At 26.9% G+C, this 17,017-nt stretch overlaps 1 protein-coding gene across 3 annotated transcripts in view; it reads right to left on the reverse strand.

Moving 5' to 3' along the window:
* LOC145849762 (guanine nucleotide-binding protein subunit alpha-14-like) overlaps window positions 1-17,017 on the reverse strand; it is a 42,592-nt gene that overhangs the window by 11,517 nt on the left and 14,058 nt on the right. For all 3 annotated transcript variants that reach the window (XM_082954814.1, XM_082954812.1, XM_082954813.1), the window contains exons 3-5: window positions 15,696-15,856; window positions 7,065-7,193; window positions 1,421-1,550 (exon numbers count right to left, since the gene is read on the reverse strand). In XM_082954814.1, coding sequence (XP_082810940.1) covers window positions 1,421-1,550; window positions 7,065-7,193; window positions 15,696-15,856 — 420 coding nt within the window. The remainder of the gene's footprint in view (window positions 1-1,420; window positions 1,551-7,064; window positions 7,194-15,695; window positions 15,857-17,017) is intronic.

The following is a 17,017-nucleotide window of genomic DNA, read 5'->3' on the forward strand; positions in this document are numbered from 1 at the left end:
TTTAAAATAAACTATAAAGTTCAAGCAACTAGTAGCATACCTTCAGAACTGATGTTTTATAAACCACGACTAACCGGGTGCACGAAATTCCAAAAATTCGAGTTCCGACAATTCAAATTCTTTAAAAAAATTCAAAGGACCTTAACTCAAAAAGTAGTGTGTATCTTAAAAATTTAAAAATGTATGTATGTATTGTTAATATCTACAGGCCATTTTTTATTTTTTTTTTCCAAATTTCAAATATTTTTAAAGATATTTAGAAATTACTAGAAATAACTGTATTTTTAAACTTATTTAATAATAAAAAAATATTATAAGTTTTACAAAATTAAAAAATGGCCTGTATATATTAGCAATACCTACATATATATTTTTTATATTTTTTAAAATATACATTACTTTTTGAGTTAAGGTCCTTTGAATTTTTTTTAAGAATTTGAATTGTCGGAATTTGAATTTTCACGTAACCCAACAAACTACAAATGTTCAAATACAACCTCACTTAAACTCTCAGCACACAGTAGACTATATTAAATAAAACAAGAGATACGAAGACTTGGTTAGACTTGTTTTAAATTTAATTAAAAATAAGTATATGTGAGAAAATTTATCAAGCAAATTAAGTTCTGCTAATAGATCTCGTCAGTTAGTAAATTAAATTTAATTAACTAATTACTTATTTAACTTAATCTTTTACTTTTAGTACTTATTTAACTTAATCTTTTACTTTTAGTACTCACGAGATCTTTTAACAAAATTCAATCTAATGAACAATTTTTTGAGAAGGCAAAACTAAATAAAACAGATTTGCTCTTCTATAAAAAAGAAAAATGTTTTATGTTCAATTGTTTTCTACCAATCAAATTTATAGTATAAGTTGACAAAGACTTTTCATTTTAGATTTGCTGCATAAAACACTCGTTTGAAGTATTTTATAATTTCTTGTCATTTCAAAGAAACTGACAGTTGTTTCCGATTATTGTTAATTGTTAACAATAAACTTAACAAAATTTGTTTTTTATTTACTGCCATCAAACAAACTGTCTTTAACATTTTATTAGTTTTAAATTATTTAAACTGTAACTTCAACTAATAGTGGTGTACTGTTAAAACAACGAAAGCCCAGTGATTAAATCCCTTACCGACTCGGGTTATTATTTTACTTATTTACAAATTTAATAATAACATTATATCTTAAAATAAGAAAAACTATTTGAAACTTTCTATTTTTATTATTTCAAATTAACGGTAATTATTAAAAATTTTCTATATTTATTATTTCATACTAATGTTAATTATTAAAATTTTAATTTTTTATCTTCTCAAACTAACGGTAATTATTAAAAATTCTAATTTTTTATCATTTCAAACTAACGGTAACTACTAAATTTTTTTTTATTTTTTATAATTTAAAACTAACGGTGGTGTCGGACTCGGTGAGGACCTGGTCGTATTCCGACAAGGCGGCTAGGAACAGTATGGAGGTGACGTTTTGGAAGCAGTGGATCCACTTTCTCCTCTCGCTGCGCTGCCCACCCACATCCACCATCCTGGTGAGTTTATTTCAAAATAATTGATTGTTTTACATTTTAGTTTATTTTTTTTCTGTTAACTTATTTGTGAGTTTATTTCAAAACAATTGATTGTTTTACATTTTAGTTTATCTTTGTTTTATATCTGTTAATTTGTTTGTGAGTTTATTTCAAAATGAACAATTAATTGTTTTGCTTTTTAGTTTATCTTATTTTTTATATCTGTTAATTTGTTTGTGAGTTTATTTCAAAACAAACAATTAATTGTTTTAATTTTTAGTTTATTTTTTCCCTATATGCTGACCCCCTACGTCTACAATTCTGTTAATTACTTGTAGATATTTTCAATATAAACAATTAATACTTTTAGTTTTTTAGTTTATTTTTTCCTAAATGCTGACCCCTTCGTTCTTATTTCTGTTAACAAATTACTCGTAAACTTATTTCAAAATAATTGATAAACAGTTTTAGTTTTTTTTTTGTTTTGATTTTTTTTATTATGCTGACCCCCTTTGCCTACCATTATGTTAATTAATTGGTGTTTGTTTATTTTCATGCTTATATTTCCTGCTTTCGAGTGAAGTCTTGCATCTACCGATCTTTGTTATAATTTGTAGATTAGATTTCGTTTATATAAATATTATTTTTTTTTAATTATCTTACATGCATTTATAATATACTAAAACTATTTCAAAAAAAAATGTTTTTAATAAAATATTTTGATTGGTAATAGATTAACATCTTTGAACATTGAAGAATTATGGAATTTGTTTTGTTAAAATAATATGTATTTAATTACAACCAAAGGTCTCTAATAGAGTGAAACGTTGTTTTTTATTATGAAACGTTTATGAAACAAATCAAGATAGAACTTTACAGTTTTAATTACTTAACATTTACATGATGTCATTAAACACAACGAACAATTACTTAAATTAGATATTTGTTAGATAATTAAACAGATGAAAACATAGTTTATACTTTAATATTTGTTTTCTGATTATTTTTTCAGAGTAGTCTTTAAAAATTGTACGTACATTAGGGTGCATCTGTTGCCCCTCAAAAACAAAAGTTTGGAGCTCAGTCTAACTTTTTGTGCGAGGCAAATCAGAATAGCTTAATAAAAACACAATAAGAAATTAGCTTCCAACCTTTTACCATCGTCACGCTGTTTACATTCTTTTTTGAAAACAACCCCGGTGTAAATTTACTGGACCTTAAAATTTCGACCTTCGAGTTTTTGTCGTTTAAAATTTACCTAGTTGTTTAACAAACCGACTTTTTAACAATATTTAAGTTGAAATTAATGCGAAGATAGTTGAGAATCGAAAATTATGAAATATGACCATAATAATAATAATAATTTTAATAATAATATCCCTTGTAATAATATTTCAAAATTAAGTTACCATAAATTGTAAGTAAACGATTTCTAAGTTCAAACTTCTTTAAAAGGTCATAACTTTTAAAACTACTAAAATATTAACTTAATAAATAGTAAGATACTTTATAGCTTAGTACTGTAAAAAATTTAGTTTAACTGGGATATGAGGTATTGACTTACAAATATTTTTCAACAGCCTTGTTTAATTTCACGCATTTATATCAATCATTGAAAAATATCAATTCTTCCAAAATTTTCAGAAGCAAAAATTTTAGATTGCATCTTAAAAAAAACTTCAAAACTTAAAGGCTTTTTTAATTTGCTTGGTAAATTTAGTACTAAGTTTTAGCTTTGCCAGTTTTACTATTACTGAAGAAAAAAATAATTCCTTTTTGCTTTTAAACTTAAACTTTCACATACAATAAAAATAAAACATTAAAAAATATAAAGGATTAATAAATTACTTAACAGGGATAAACAGGTTTTACTCAATTTCAACGCTCATAAACAACAGTTGCTGGCAAGCAAAATATTAACGCTGTTAATGACTGAGAATTTCATTTCTCATTCAGTAGTCCTTTATATTTTTCATGAAAACTTTTACGACTTATCGAATTACGCAAACTTTCCTTTGTTGTGCTTAATGCGATCAATCATCGGTTTGCATTGTGGTGAAAAGTTTGATGTTATTGTTAACATAAAGTAAACACCTATACATCACTGTTCGAACTACCTAGTCTAAAAAAAAGTTAATATAAATGTTTTATTTTCAAATTAAGGGCATAGGGGGGGGGGGTCCAACTTGATTTTTACAAGTTGATTTTATTTTATAGAGTTTTATCTGGGCTATCAGAAATTTTTAGCCGCTTGAAAAAATTCAAAGTATTTTTTGAGATATGAGCAGGCAAAGTCGGTGACCTCAACAGGTTCCTAATAGAAGGCGCAAAACAAAAACGCAAAAAAAGACAGTTTCACTAAAATCTATCTCCTCCTTCATTTTTTAAGCAATCTTCTTCAAATTTTCACAAAAAGTGTATTATTAAATTTCAAAAACATTATTTCACAGTACTCGAATATGTAATCACTCTCTGAATAAAAAGATACTAAGACAAAATGAGATTGAGAAAAAAATTTAAAATCACTTATAAACAGTTGTGATGATTTTTTTCTGTATTCTTGTTTTAAAAGATAATTCGATTAATGATCATTTTATGTGTGTGTGTAAAAAAAGTCATTAGCTATAGCTCAAATTTTATTAAGCTTAAACATTAGATATGTGTTTTTTCTATAAAATTATAGTATTGATTAAACTAAACTTTTTTGATACTTTTTGGGAAAAACTAATGAAAAGTATATTTTTTACAAACCTATATGACGAAATTCGGTACCGTATCCCAAACTGCAGTGAATAAAAGAAAAACACTAGAAATTCTTTTACAATTAAACCCTATTTTTTTGCCTGATCAGCATGATCAGCAGTTTATAATTTTAACATAAAACTTTTTTGCAAGTTCTGTCAAGTACCATAAGATAGTTCTGGGTTTAAAAAAAACATGTAAACAATTTAATAAATCTTGTGTTTTTGTTTTATTTATTCAATGTAGTAAATTAAGACTAAAAATCAACATGTGCCACTAAAAAAATATTATTTACTATCAACTAAGTTAGTTTTAGACTTTTTATTATTTTGTAATTCTTTATTTTTGATTAGTAAATTTTTACACAGTGTTATAATAATGGTTGTTTTAATCATATCTAATTTCTAGTGAAATTCAATAAAAACTGTTTTAAGAATTAATTGAGCTTATTAAATATGTAGAAACTATTACAATTTTAGTTATACTCTTATAACAAAGTCAAACATTTAGTTTCACTTTAATTTTTAACATTTTAGGGAAAAGTACAAGCATTAATAACATATCAAGACTGTAGTAACCAAATTGTTTTTATTGACCAAAGAAACTAGTATTCTGTAATATGTAGTAAATTAATACTTTTATTTAAAAGGTTTTGTATAACTTTTTGCATAAAGAAAATTTTAAAACTTTGATGTTTTTTTTAAATAAATTAACTTTCAATTGTAAAACATAAATTACTAACAAACGTCAACTAATTATAGCTTTTTTTTATTTGAGTGTGTTCCCATAAAAATTGGCATTTAAATCAAAATCAATCTTTCTCAAATTTGGCGTTTTAATCATTCTATTTGTGGACAAAAACATAATTTGAAAAAACTGTCTCACGGGCTTTTGACCGACGCTTAAATGTGAAAATTGTGAAAAAAAAGGATTAAAATTTGAAACAGCATGAAAATAAATTGTTAATACAAGATGTATTACAACTTCAACATAAAAAAGATGCAAAATAGGAAATAAAGTTAAATTTTAAAATGTCAGATGTATATATTTAAGTTTTAATTATATTTTTCTAAGTTATCACCTTAATTTGTTCAATTAGTACGTCGCTATTTTCTGAAAATAGGATGAATGTTTAGCTTGTAAAACAATTAAAAAAACTAAATAATTCAAAACAAGTAAAAACACTTAACAAGCACAAGTACTTACTTAATTTAAGATATATCAGTTGTAAAGTTCTCCTACAACTAATTTAAATGAGTTCCAAATTAGTTTAATCGACTTACTTCAAACCGATGGCCTTTTTACATCGAGAATATATTATTTCAATTAAAACGATCAAAAAAATTAAAACACTAATCTTCTATATTTTCAACTAAAAAAATAAATTAAGTTATTTTTAGATGTAAATTTAAACTGTGTAAGAACTTTATGGTCAGTAAAACAAAAAGAAAACACTACCACATCAAATTTCAATCAACAATATTTTTAATAAAATTCTACAAACACTAAGCTATAGAAAACAATATACATACATACTTAAAACTTTGTTACAAGAAAATTAGGTAGCTCAAGTAATCAACAAAAAATGCTTGTTAAAAAATGTGTTTATGCTCAAACTTATACATAATCGCATATTATCAGTACATGGCTTTTTTGTTTTTTTCTTATTTTTAAATTAAATAAAACACACTTTTCAAATAACACAAAGTACTTTTTTTCTGAACTGAATTATATCTAATTTTATTCATACATTAGTGTTATTATTAAAAAAATATATAATACTTCAAAATACTTTTAAAATTTTGTTAATAAACGTTTCCCACAACATTTATTTATAAAAAAACTTATGCGTGCCATTAGCGATATGAACAAATTTCAAACAGCAGAAACAAACGAATTAAAATTAGTAAATTCAGCTTAGCATTGGCTTTATTCGACTTTGAAATAATTTACCATGAAAAACAACTGTATTAGTTCTTTGTTTTTTTTTTGTAAATGTGCAACCAAAACATGTAATAGCCAACAGGCTTCGATCATACAACTATAAAAGTTTATAAATTGAGATCCCTACGACTCTAAACAATTTTAAACATTTATTGGCATACCAAACAGTCATTAAAATACTTAGTTTTCAAACATATAATATAAACACAAGGTTTAAAGAGTTCAGGTCAAAAAGGTTGATTTCATGTCATACTGAGATTATATTGGTAACAGTAAACATACACACTTTTGATTGCAAACCCCGCATAGCTGTTGGTGGTTCAGAAAAAGCGAAATGTGGTTCGAAGAATTACTTATTAACATTCAGCCAGCATTCATTTCGGCCAATCATCAACAAAGTTGAGATGTCTATCACTAACGATAATAAACATATAAATAAGAAATTCTTAGGTATAGTATTTAACACATTTATTACATGTTGGCAAGTAATTATATGTTGATAACAAACAATGAACAATGACTCATCAGGCAGACATGGTCGCAAGAAGGACCGGACGAAGGTTGTCTAGGATGCTGTTGTTGTTGGTCATGAAGTTCTTTGTTTGTTATCAACATGTAACAACTTGCCAACATGTAATAAAGTGTTTTAAATACTGTACCAACATGTACTGTTTGTTCAATACAAACGTTCGTGCATGGCTCACCGATAGTTGACCATTATACATATATTTAACAAAAAAACTCTTAAATTCACCTACTTTACCTTCTTTATTCTGAACTCTTATTTCAAAATTCCGGCAATTAACACAGTATACTTAAAAAAATACATAAAACACTTAATCTCACCTGAAAATGACCTTCTTTATTCTGAACTCGTACTCGAGTATGCCCGTAGTGGGGACCCTCACCCTCAGTATGTCTTGCAATGTGGGCAGGTAGTCCACCTGCTGGATCCTCTCTATCGCCTCCAGGTAGCTGCGTGGTGGAAAATGATTAAATTGTTGTTTGATGGTATTTTGTTTAGTAAAATGCTTTTTTAGGTTTGCTAACACTTTTTTAGCGTAAAGTATAGCTCGTTTAGTTTTTTTATTTAACTTAGTATATAGAGGTGTGCAAATTGAATATTTTATTTACAACCTAGCTTCTAAAATTTTATTTTAAAAAATCTGCTTATGACTAATTTTTAAGGGTGCTTTATCTTGTCTTTTAAAGATAAAAATGTGTTACTGCATTTGACTTAATGCTTCAAAGCAACTTTATTAATTAAATATTACACATTAATGTTTTAGTTTTAATCATTGTTAAATTTTGTTGAACAGTTGAAGTATGTTTGTGCTAATCAAAATTACACAGTTGCAAAGCAGTAAATTTACTGAACGTAAATAATAATCAGGATACACTTATTAAATTTCAATTTGACAATTACTGAGTGAATTAGCTTTAGCTAACTATCATAACAGAAATAAAACGTTACAGGTGCTTTTTGTGGCAAGTTAATGCTATTTTAAGCTTTTAAATAAACATTTCATTATCTGAGTAATTCGCTGCGGTCAGAAATTTACAGAGCTTTAAATTCACAGGTTTATTTTGACGTTTTGTTTGGAATAATTGCACAACAAACGGGTTTTCATCGAACATAACCCGAACACTAGCAATTTTTTGTGTTAGTATTTTTCAAAATATAATAAACTTAATAAATTGATAAATAAATGTAAATTGTTTGAAAATCCCAATAAAAAGTTCGTGATTTGATTAAATTATAGCAACAGTTGTGAAAGTTTAGAAAAAAAAACACAAAGGTAAAGCAATAAAAAACGGTTCATATATTTATTAAATTGTTTTCAAGATTTTTTCAACAGTTAGCAACCAACTACATGGTGCATTTTAAGCTTCAACGAATTACAGTATTTTGTTTACAAACATATATTTATACATCAAGTATTTATTAATAGTGCACAGATCAAACTGGTTTGTAGATAAAAAAAACACAATTAAACTGAGATGAAACGAAACATTTCTTTTAATTGGTCGGTAACTTAATTTTTCACACACATTATCAATAACCTTAAAGCGTAAGAATTTAATTGTAAGCTGCGAAAAAAACAAAATATTTAAACAGATGACGGTCAACATGTTGGTTTTAAACAACTCAGACTTTAATCGGCTTAATTTTTGTTTAATTTTAATGCAAACCAAAATTCAGACGTTTAAAACTGCATTTGTTAAACACAAATTGTGCAAACTAGGCGTTCAATAAGATATCATCTTGTTATATTAAATAAATATTAAAATAAATTTTACTTAAAGCATACTTTTTAATTTTTTTTTTGTATCAAAACAACACCGTATTTTATTTTTATGTACTTTGAATATAAAACAACTATGCACACTTGTTTAGCAGAATTAAATCTGTGCACACTTAAGCATTAACCTGCTCAACTACAATAATTAAATTGTTTATATATCAACTTTATTCAACTTTTATTATTTTTAAAGAAAACAATCAGTACACATAACGTGTGACAAATGATAGCACATTCAGCAACAAACAATTTCATATTAATCATCAAGTACTTTTGGTAATGAACAACAAATAAGTTTTGCTACTGCAGTTATTATATATTTCACATTTGTCATCCTTTATAATGTTCTCATTTCCAAACTAACAAAGTTCTATCGTTGCAAATTTTCTAAGTTCTTTTTTTTTTGTTGTACGAATAACTGTTTTTCTTTACATAGAAAAAACTATATAGCTGGCATCAGACAGAAGTAACAAATAACTAAAACAACAAAACTTCGTTACGAATTATTTTTCTACAAATTTATATGCTTACATCAAGGTTGCCACTCGTTTTAAAAAAAAAATTCCAGGTTTTCCAAATTTCTTCCAGGTTTTTAAAAGTACTTATTGTTGGGTCTATTTTTAGTTTTAAGTTAATTTATATATAAGAAACTGTGTTAAATAGTATAAAAACATTGAAAAGATATTGTAAAGTTATTTTAAATGTGTTTTTTAATAAATAAAATTTTTAAGAAGAGAAAAAATCATATTTATATGATAGACTTTTTGTGTCAAATCGAAATTTTACTACAGAAAATATTAAAATTATTAAAAAATTCCGGGATTTCCAGGTTTTTTGATTAAAATTTCAGATTTTTCCAGGTAAAGTGGCAACCTTGTTACATAAGAAAAAAACGTACGTACTGTGCGATAAACAGCAAAAGTTCGTACTTTTTAGCAAAAAAAACATAATATTTAATAGCTTGTTATAACGTTTTTATTACAAAAGGTTTTAAAATCTTAAAAAATTAAATCTAATCTGGAAATAATTTTTTTTGTAAAGCGAAAAACGTGATTTTACGACCTACTAAATTGTTAGCAACAAAAATATTTTCATTTTCTGAAAAAATAAAGATCAAATGAAAGAATTATTTTTGTATGTAAAAGCAATATTCAAACGCATAAAGGGTTGCCACATATCGAGCTGAATAAATAAATATGTTTTTTCAAAATCGAATTTATAACTAAAACCGATTCAAAATATAAAAACAAACATTTAAAACATTTCAATTTATCCAAAAACTCAATTAGACTACCCCGAAAAAAAAATTGAACTGTAAAGGTAAATTTTTTGAAAATAACATTAGCAAAATGCAGTTTCTAGTGATAATAAACTTTCTTATTTGGATCATGTTAATATCAAATTTCCTGACTTTTTTTTCGAAAACCCCCATTTTTTTCTGACTTTCTTATTTAGAGCATGTTAATATCAAATTTCCTGCCTTTTTTTCAAAAACCCCTATTTTTTCTTGATTTTTTTTTTCTGATTTTATGGCAACCCCCTGCAAAAAGAAGTTCGGGATACAATAAACTTTATTAGTTCCAAACTAAACACCACGTGGTCGATTAACAAATAATTTTCTCAAAAAAATTGAACGTACAGAAAGTTGTAGTACTTTTAATAAACAAAGTAAAAGTTACATCAAAACAAAAATATACAAACTTGCAATTAAAACATGCATACTTGGCGTTATGCAGTAAACAGTATTATGAGAAAACAATTTTTAAGCAAGACAACTTTCTCAGTTTAAATTTAAATATTTTATTGTATGTTTTTTACGAGCCAGCATAAACAAAACAATGTTTTATGTTCAAACCAGTAAAAAAAATGACAGAATAAGATTAACGTTTTGTTAAAAATTTGTTGTTCAGATAAACAATTTTTCAAATACTCGAGTTGTTTGGATAGACGTTGCGCTTGAAAACAGTGTATAGAATTATTTCTTACAACAAACATCTATACGCATATTTTGCTGAACACTGCCCAAAGATGATTCATAAACTTTCAATGCTTGCCAATGACAAGTTTTTCTTACTAAAAGGCCCCATGAGTCATTAAATAATGATGTTGCAAAATATGAAACATTTTTTTTAATTATATTCTATTTTGTTATAGTGAAGCGTTTAGTAAAGTTTAAATCAAACAGCTCCGTAATTGAGTATAGTTCTTTCCCATTCTTAACAAAGTATTTAATAGAATTTTTCTTACTACTATTTTGTAACTTTTTAATCAAGTATAAAGATATCTATTTTTGTATTTGTACACAAGTACGCTTAATTTATAAAACATAACATATGCCACGGCGAGCACTTAAATTCCAAGTTTGTTTTCATGTGCTCAAAGTAAACAAAAAACTTTTAAAGCAAACGCGTTTTATTTATAACACGAAACTACTAGTAAATATATCAAATAAATTAATATCATAGAAAATGATAAAAATTACAAGTTAAAACTTATTGCAAAACAAGAGCTCTCGCATCTGAAAATGCTTGCTTTCAAAGTCTTTAAACTAGAACCTTAAATGTTTACTCTCCAAGATGACACCTTAAAAAACTAAAGCAAAAAAAACAATAAAGTACCAAATTTAGACTGACAGCTGCATTTTTACCGAGTTCAAACAGGTTTACTACTTGCTATTTCAAACTATGACACAGTTTAAAAAAAAACAAAATAAAAACATTAAAGTAGAATTTGAGATTTAGTTTAATTGCCCTCATTAAAACAATAATTATACTTTTTAATGAGAACATTACGAAGTAAAACTTGAAATGATGGTATGCTAATTTTGTGCTCAAAAAACGATGAATAAAGTTTAGTTTTATTATAACATTAAGCTAAAGTATAACAAATTATTTAAAAATAATATGATTCTACAACTATAAATGATATAAAGTTTTATCTTGATGTCAGTATGTAATATATCAGTATAGATAGCTGGTTATTTTAATTTTAAAACAAACCAAAAATATACAAAATAAAAATAAAATTTATCATATTTCACACAAATACTCATTTCACAACCGCATACTATAAAGTTGTATCGCATGTCTGATACTATGACTTATTATTTATCAGAATAACATTATAAATTTTACAAGAAGCTGAATCAGACACTTGGTATTCCATTTTACTTATTTGTACAAACTACCTATGAAGTTGAACTAGACGGCTGTTACTTTAATTTTTTTTATTATTATTCAAACAAACTAATTACGATGTCAAGTCGGGTAATTGGTACTTCTGTTTAATTTAATTTTTTTATTTATTCAACAATAAAACAGGAGTTGGGTCGGATAGTTGACAATAGTAACATGTTTTAAATTTATTATCTATAATTAAAACTAACTATGAGAAGGAATCGGACAGTTGGTAACAAGAACATCATTTTGTTTTAGTTTACTTTATTTCAAACCAACTAACGATGAAGTTGAATAAGACACCTGGTAAACCTTTTAACTACCTTTTTTTATTCATACAAACAAACTAACTATAAAGTCAAGTCAGATAATTGGTATTCCTTTATATATATATATATATATAATATATTGAAACGACGATGTTAAAAATACTGGAACATATCTTTCATAAAGACAAAAATTTAAAAGCCCTTAAAGTTAGCTCAGTAGAGATGTTCAAGTTTGAATATTAACCTTATTTTATATATATAATTTATTGGAAAAATAAGATTTTTAAAATACTGGTACATTTAAAATCTTATTTTTCTAATAAATTATTTAAAAGCCCTATAAGTGGGCTCAGTAGAAAGTGTTCAAGTTTAAATAATAACCTTCTTATTATATATATATATATATATATATATATATATATATATATAAATAAAATAAGGTTAATGTTTAAACTTAAACATTTTCAACTGAGCCCACTTGAAGGGCTTTTAAATAATTTATTGAAATGGCGATTTTAAAAAATTCTGGAACATATATTTCACAAAGCTTTAATTTTTCATAAAGCTTTGATCATCAGCCAGTTAAATTCAAAATAAAAAGCACTGTACTAAACAAAGATACAAAAGTTATGCAAAAAAACAAAAAACAGTATGACGTAATATTGTACATTACAAATATTCAGTACAAAAATCGATCTACCTTCTAACTAATCAAACAACTAAAATTAACGAAAACAACAGTTAATTGACTATAAAATGCTTCAAAATTTGTTGTGTTTTAAGAGAAGCTTTTTTATATGTCGACAAGACAATATAAATTCGCTCCTCTTATTTAAACAACCTTCCTTTTTTAACGCATACATAACGGCTGTTGATTCTTTTAAGCACAGTCTACAAACAGGGTTGTTACCATCTGCTATTGGCTGTGCTCTTTTTATCACCTCCCAAGTTAATTTAAAATCAATGTTTTTGCGCTTAAGGCCGCAAACATACTTCGAAAGCTCAGTTTCATTTTCGTATACACCACCTTTAAAGGATTTTTTATGGTTGGCATACCGAAATCTGAATTGAGTGGAGCATAAGCCGATGTAGAACTTCTTTTCAAGGTCAGAGTTAACTGTTGCCTTGTAAATAATGTTCTCTGACCGGCAATTGCCCCCCTTCAAATTGTATTTACAGCCACCGGCGCAATTACACTGATTTTTGATTGAATTACTTTTGTTTAAAATCCTTTGATTATGTGACTTGATTAATCTCTCCAAATTCGCCATACATGAATAACTGATTCGCATATTATGTTTGTTAAATATCTTTGATAATGGGTTATTTTTGTTGAAATGTTTTTTTACTAGATTTATAAATTCTCTGCCGATGTTTGTTTTAACTGAAGTACAGAATGGGGGATTATACCAAATTATATTTCGCTTTCTTTTACTTTTATTGGTCGTTTTGTTTTTTTGCTCCGTTGTTTCAAAATTAAGTTTATCATTGTAACCGCATTGTAACAGTTTGGAAAAACAAACGTACAGCTTTTTTAAGTTTGATGTAGTCGATTTTTATCCTTGTATCAGCGAAGAATTGGTAATAAAATCACTAAAATTTGCTGGTATTTATACTAGCGTACCTACTGAAGATTTAAGTCTAATAAAAAACGCATGTAAATCAGTACTTTATGAACAAGGAAACCTGTGGCAAAAGAAGAGAGCAAATAACACCAGCTCTCTTTTTGATGTAGCGCAGGGATCGTTCATGGGTGCAGAGTTATGTGAATTAGTAGGTCTTTTTTTGTTAGATGGGTTGAAGAATATCTTTGGTTTAGAAAGAGTTGGGTTGTACAGGGACGATGGTCTAGCTGTACTGCCCAATTCTTCTGGCTTTATAGTTGAAAGGCTAAAAAAACAAACGCACGCCTTCTTCAAGTCTATGGGGTTAAGAGTCACTATTAAATCACCAATGTTGACGACTGACTACCTGGATGTGAAGCTCAACTTGCATGATCTCTCCTATATGCCTTATAAAAAGCAAAACGCAAAAATTATGTATATAAATAAATATTCTAGCCACCCAAAAAATATTATAAACCAAATACCAAAAATAATTAATAAACGTTTAAATAAAAGATCAAGCAACGAAGAAAACTTTTTAAAGACAAAACAAGATTACGAACTAATAATGAAAAAATGCGGTTACAATGATAAACTTAATTTTGAAACAACGGAGCAAAAAAACAAAACGACCAATAAAAGTAAAAGAAAGCGAAATATAATTTGGTATAATCCCCCATTCTGTACTTCAGTTAAAACAAACATCGGCAGAGAATTTATAAATCTAGTAAAAAAACATTTCAACAAAAATAACCCATTATCAAAGATATTTAACAAACATAATATGCGAATCAGTTATTCATGTATGGCGAATTTGGAGAGATTAATCAAGTCACATAATCAAAGGATTTTAAACAAAAGTAATTCAATCAAAAATCAGTGTAATTGCGCCGGTGGCTGTAAATACAATTTGAAGGGGGGCAATTGCCGGTCAGAGAACATTATTTACAAGGCAACAGTTAACTCTGACCTTGAAAAGAAGTTCTACATCGGCTTATGCTCCACTCAATTCAGATTTCGGTATGCCAACCATAAAAAATCCTTTAAAGGTGGTGTATACGAAAATGAAACTGAGCTTTCGAAGTATGTTTGCGGCCTTAAGCGCAAAAACATTGATTTTAAATTAACTTGGGAGGTGATAAAAAGAGCACAGCCAATAGCAGATGGTAACAACCCTGTTTGTAGGCTGTGCTTAAAAGAATCAACAGCCGTTATGTATGCGTTAAAAAAGGAAGGTTGTTTAAATAAGAGGAGCGAATTTATATTGTCTTGTCGACATATAAAAAAGCTTCTCTTAAAACACAACAAATTTTGAAGCATTTTATAGTCAATTAACTGTTGTTTTCGTTAATTTTAGTTGTTTGATTAGTTAGAAGGTAGATCGATTATTGTACTGAATATTTGTAATGTACAATATTACGTCATACTGTTTTTTGTTTTTTTGCATAACTTTTGTATCTTTGTTTAGTACAGTGCTTTTTATTTTGAATTTAACTGGCTGATGATCAAAGCTTTATGAAAAATTAAAGCTTTGTGAAACATATGTTCCAGAATTTTTAAAATCGCCATTTCAATAAATTATATATATATATAAAGGTTTATTTCAAGATGTAAAACTCAAAGAACTCAAGTTTCGTGCTTATCAAAACAAGTTTTAAATTAAGCACAAAACAAAACACACAAATGAAAGTTAAATAATTTAGCATAAATAGATTATGACGTAATTTTGAAACTTGTTATATATAATTATATTAATAATTTATTGGAAAAGTACAACTATAAAAATACTGGCACATATGTTTCATAAAGCCTTAATGTTTCACAAAGCTTTAATGATCTGCCAGTTCCATTTAAAATAAAAAGCACTTTACTAAACGTAGATGCAATAGTTATGCTAAAAACAAAACACTGTTTTAAAAAACTGTATATATATATATATATATTTTAAAGATTTTAGCTTACTGAGGAGTATATGGGATTTCATATCTGATATACGAAACGTACGTCTAAACTATTGTTTTTTGTATAACCAAATAAACAAATATATATTATTCAAACAAAGTAACTATGAAGTGAAATCCGATAATTGATAAATGGTAATTTTTCAAACAAAAATAAAACTAACTATGAAGTGGAATCAGATAACTGGTACTCCCTCCTCCGGTCGTAGCACTTCTTCAGCCCCTCGTCCTTCCAAATGCTGGTTATGTGGGGCACCAGCTTGATGAACGCCTCGTGGTTGTACACCGACCTCGCCTCCACCCCCTTCACCACGTCCGCGCTCTCCTGTGGTGTTGTTTAATATAAGACTTATTTTAAGCCTGAAAAAAACGGGTGGGCACCGGCAGGTCGCGGACTTTTTCTGATGAAGTATTTCAATTTGAATCAAGTTGTTATATAACTAAACAGCTTTTTCCCGTGGCGTAGTTTTTTTATTGGTAACTTTACAAAATAAAACTGTTTATAAGTGATATTTAATGTTGTTCAACACAATAAGTTTATTCACCACGTCCGCGCTTTCCTGCGCAATTAAAGTTTAATTGTTTACGATACTTTTTGTTGAAGTTAGCTGTTAATATTTTAATGAATTTTTAATACAATACGATATACTTCACCACGTCCGCACTCTCCTGCAGTTTTTTTTTTATTTTAATTTAAAATTTATTTCCAGCCTGAAAAACGGATGGGCACAGGTAGGTCGCGGACTATTTTTAACGAAACATTTTTTTGTGTCAAGTTGTTATATACATAAACAGATTTTTTTTTATAAGTAGTAGAATATGTTTTACTTGTGTTTGACAGCAAATATAAGAAATAATTGTTATCAAACTATTAATTGTTGATAGGACTGGAGCACGACTATTTAAATTCAAAAAAACTCAAATTCGGACAATTTAAATTTGGACAATCAAGTTTAAAAAATTCAAATTCTTAAAAAAATTGAAAGGAAAACGGTTTAAAAAGTAACATATATTTCAAAATATATTCATAATGCGTATGTAAGTATAATTAATAACTACTAACAGTTTTTTTAATTTTAGGAGATATAGACAAAGAATTTTTAAAATACTGTAATTTTGGTATTTCAAAAATTCCAAAAAACTAATATTTTTTTTCAAGAACAATAAAAGTGTTTGTAGATGTTAGTTAGACCTAGGTAAACACATTTATTTTTTCCGATTATATATCACTTCTTAAGCTTGCCCCTTTAAACATTTAATAAAAACTTAATTTGATAATAAATAATAATTAATAGTTGTCATGAGATAGGTCAAACATAAAATCTGTTGGAGTTTAGATTAACTTGGCCAACAAAAACATCCTTTGTGAAAACTATTCATAGACTAATTCAAATTTGTCTCTAAATCATAAATAGATTTCAATTTTAAAAACAAAAAAAAAAAACAACACAAAGCTTAACTGTATTTAATCTGCTTGTATGCACGT

The sequence above is a fragment of the Thalia democratica genome, chromosome 2 (genome assembly GCF_965202585.1).
Source record: "Thalia democratica chromosome 2, ktThaDemo2.hap1.1, whole genome shotgun sequence".
NCBI classification, from domain to species: Eukaryota; Metazoa; Chordata; class Thaliacea; order Salpida; family Salpidae; genus Thalia; species Thalia democratica.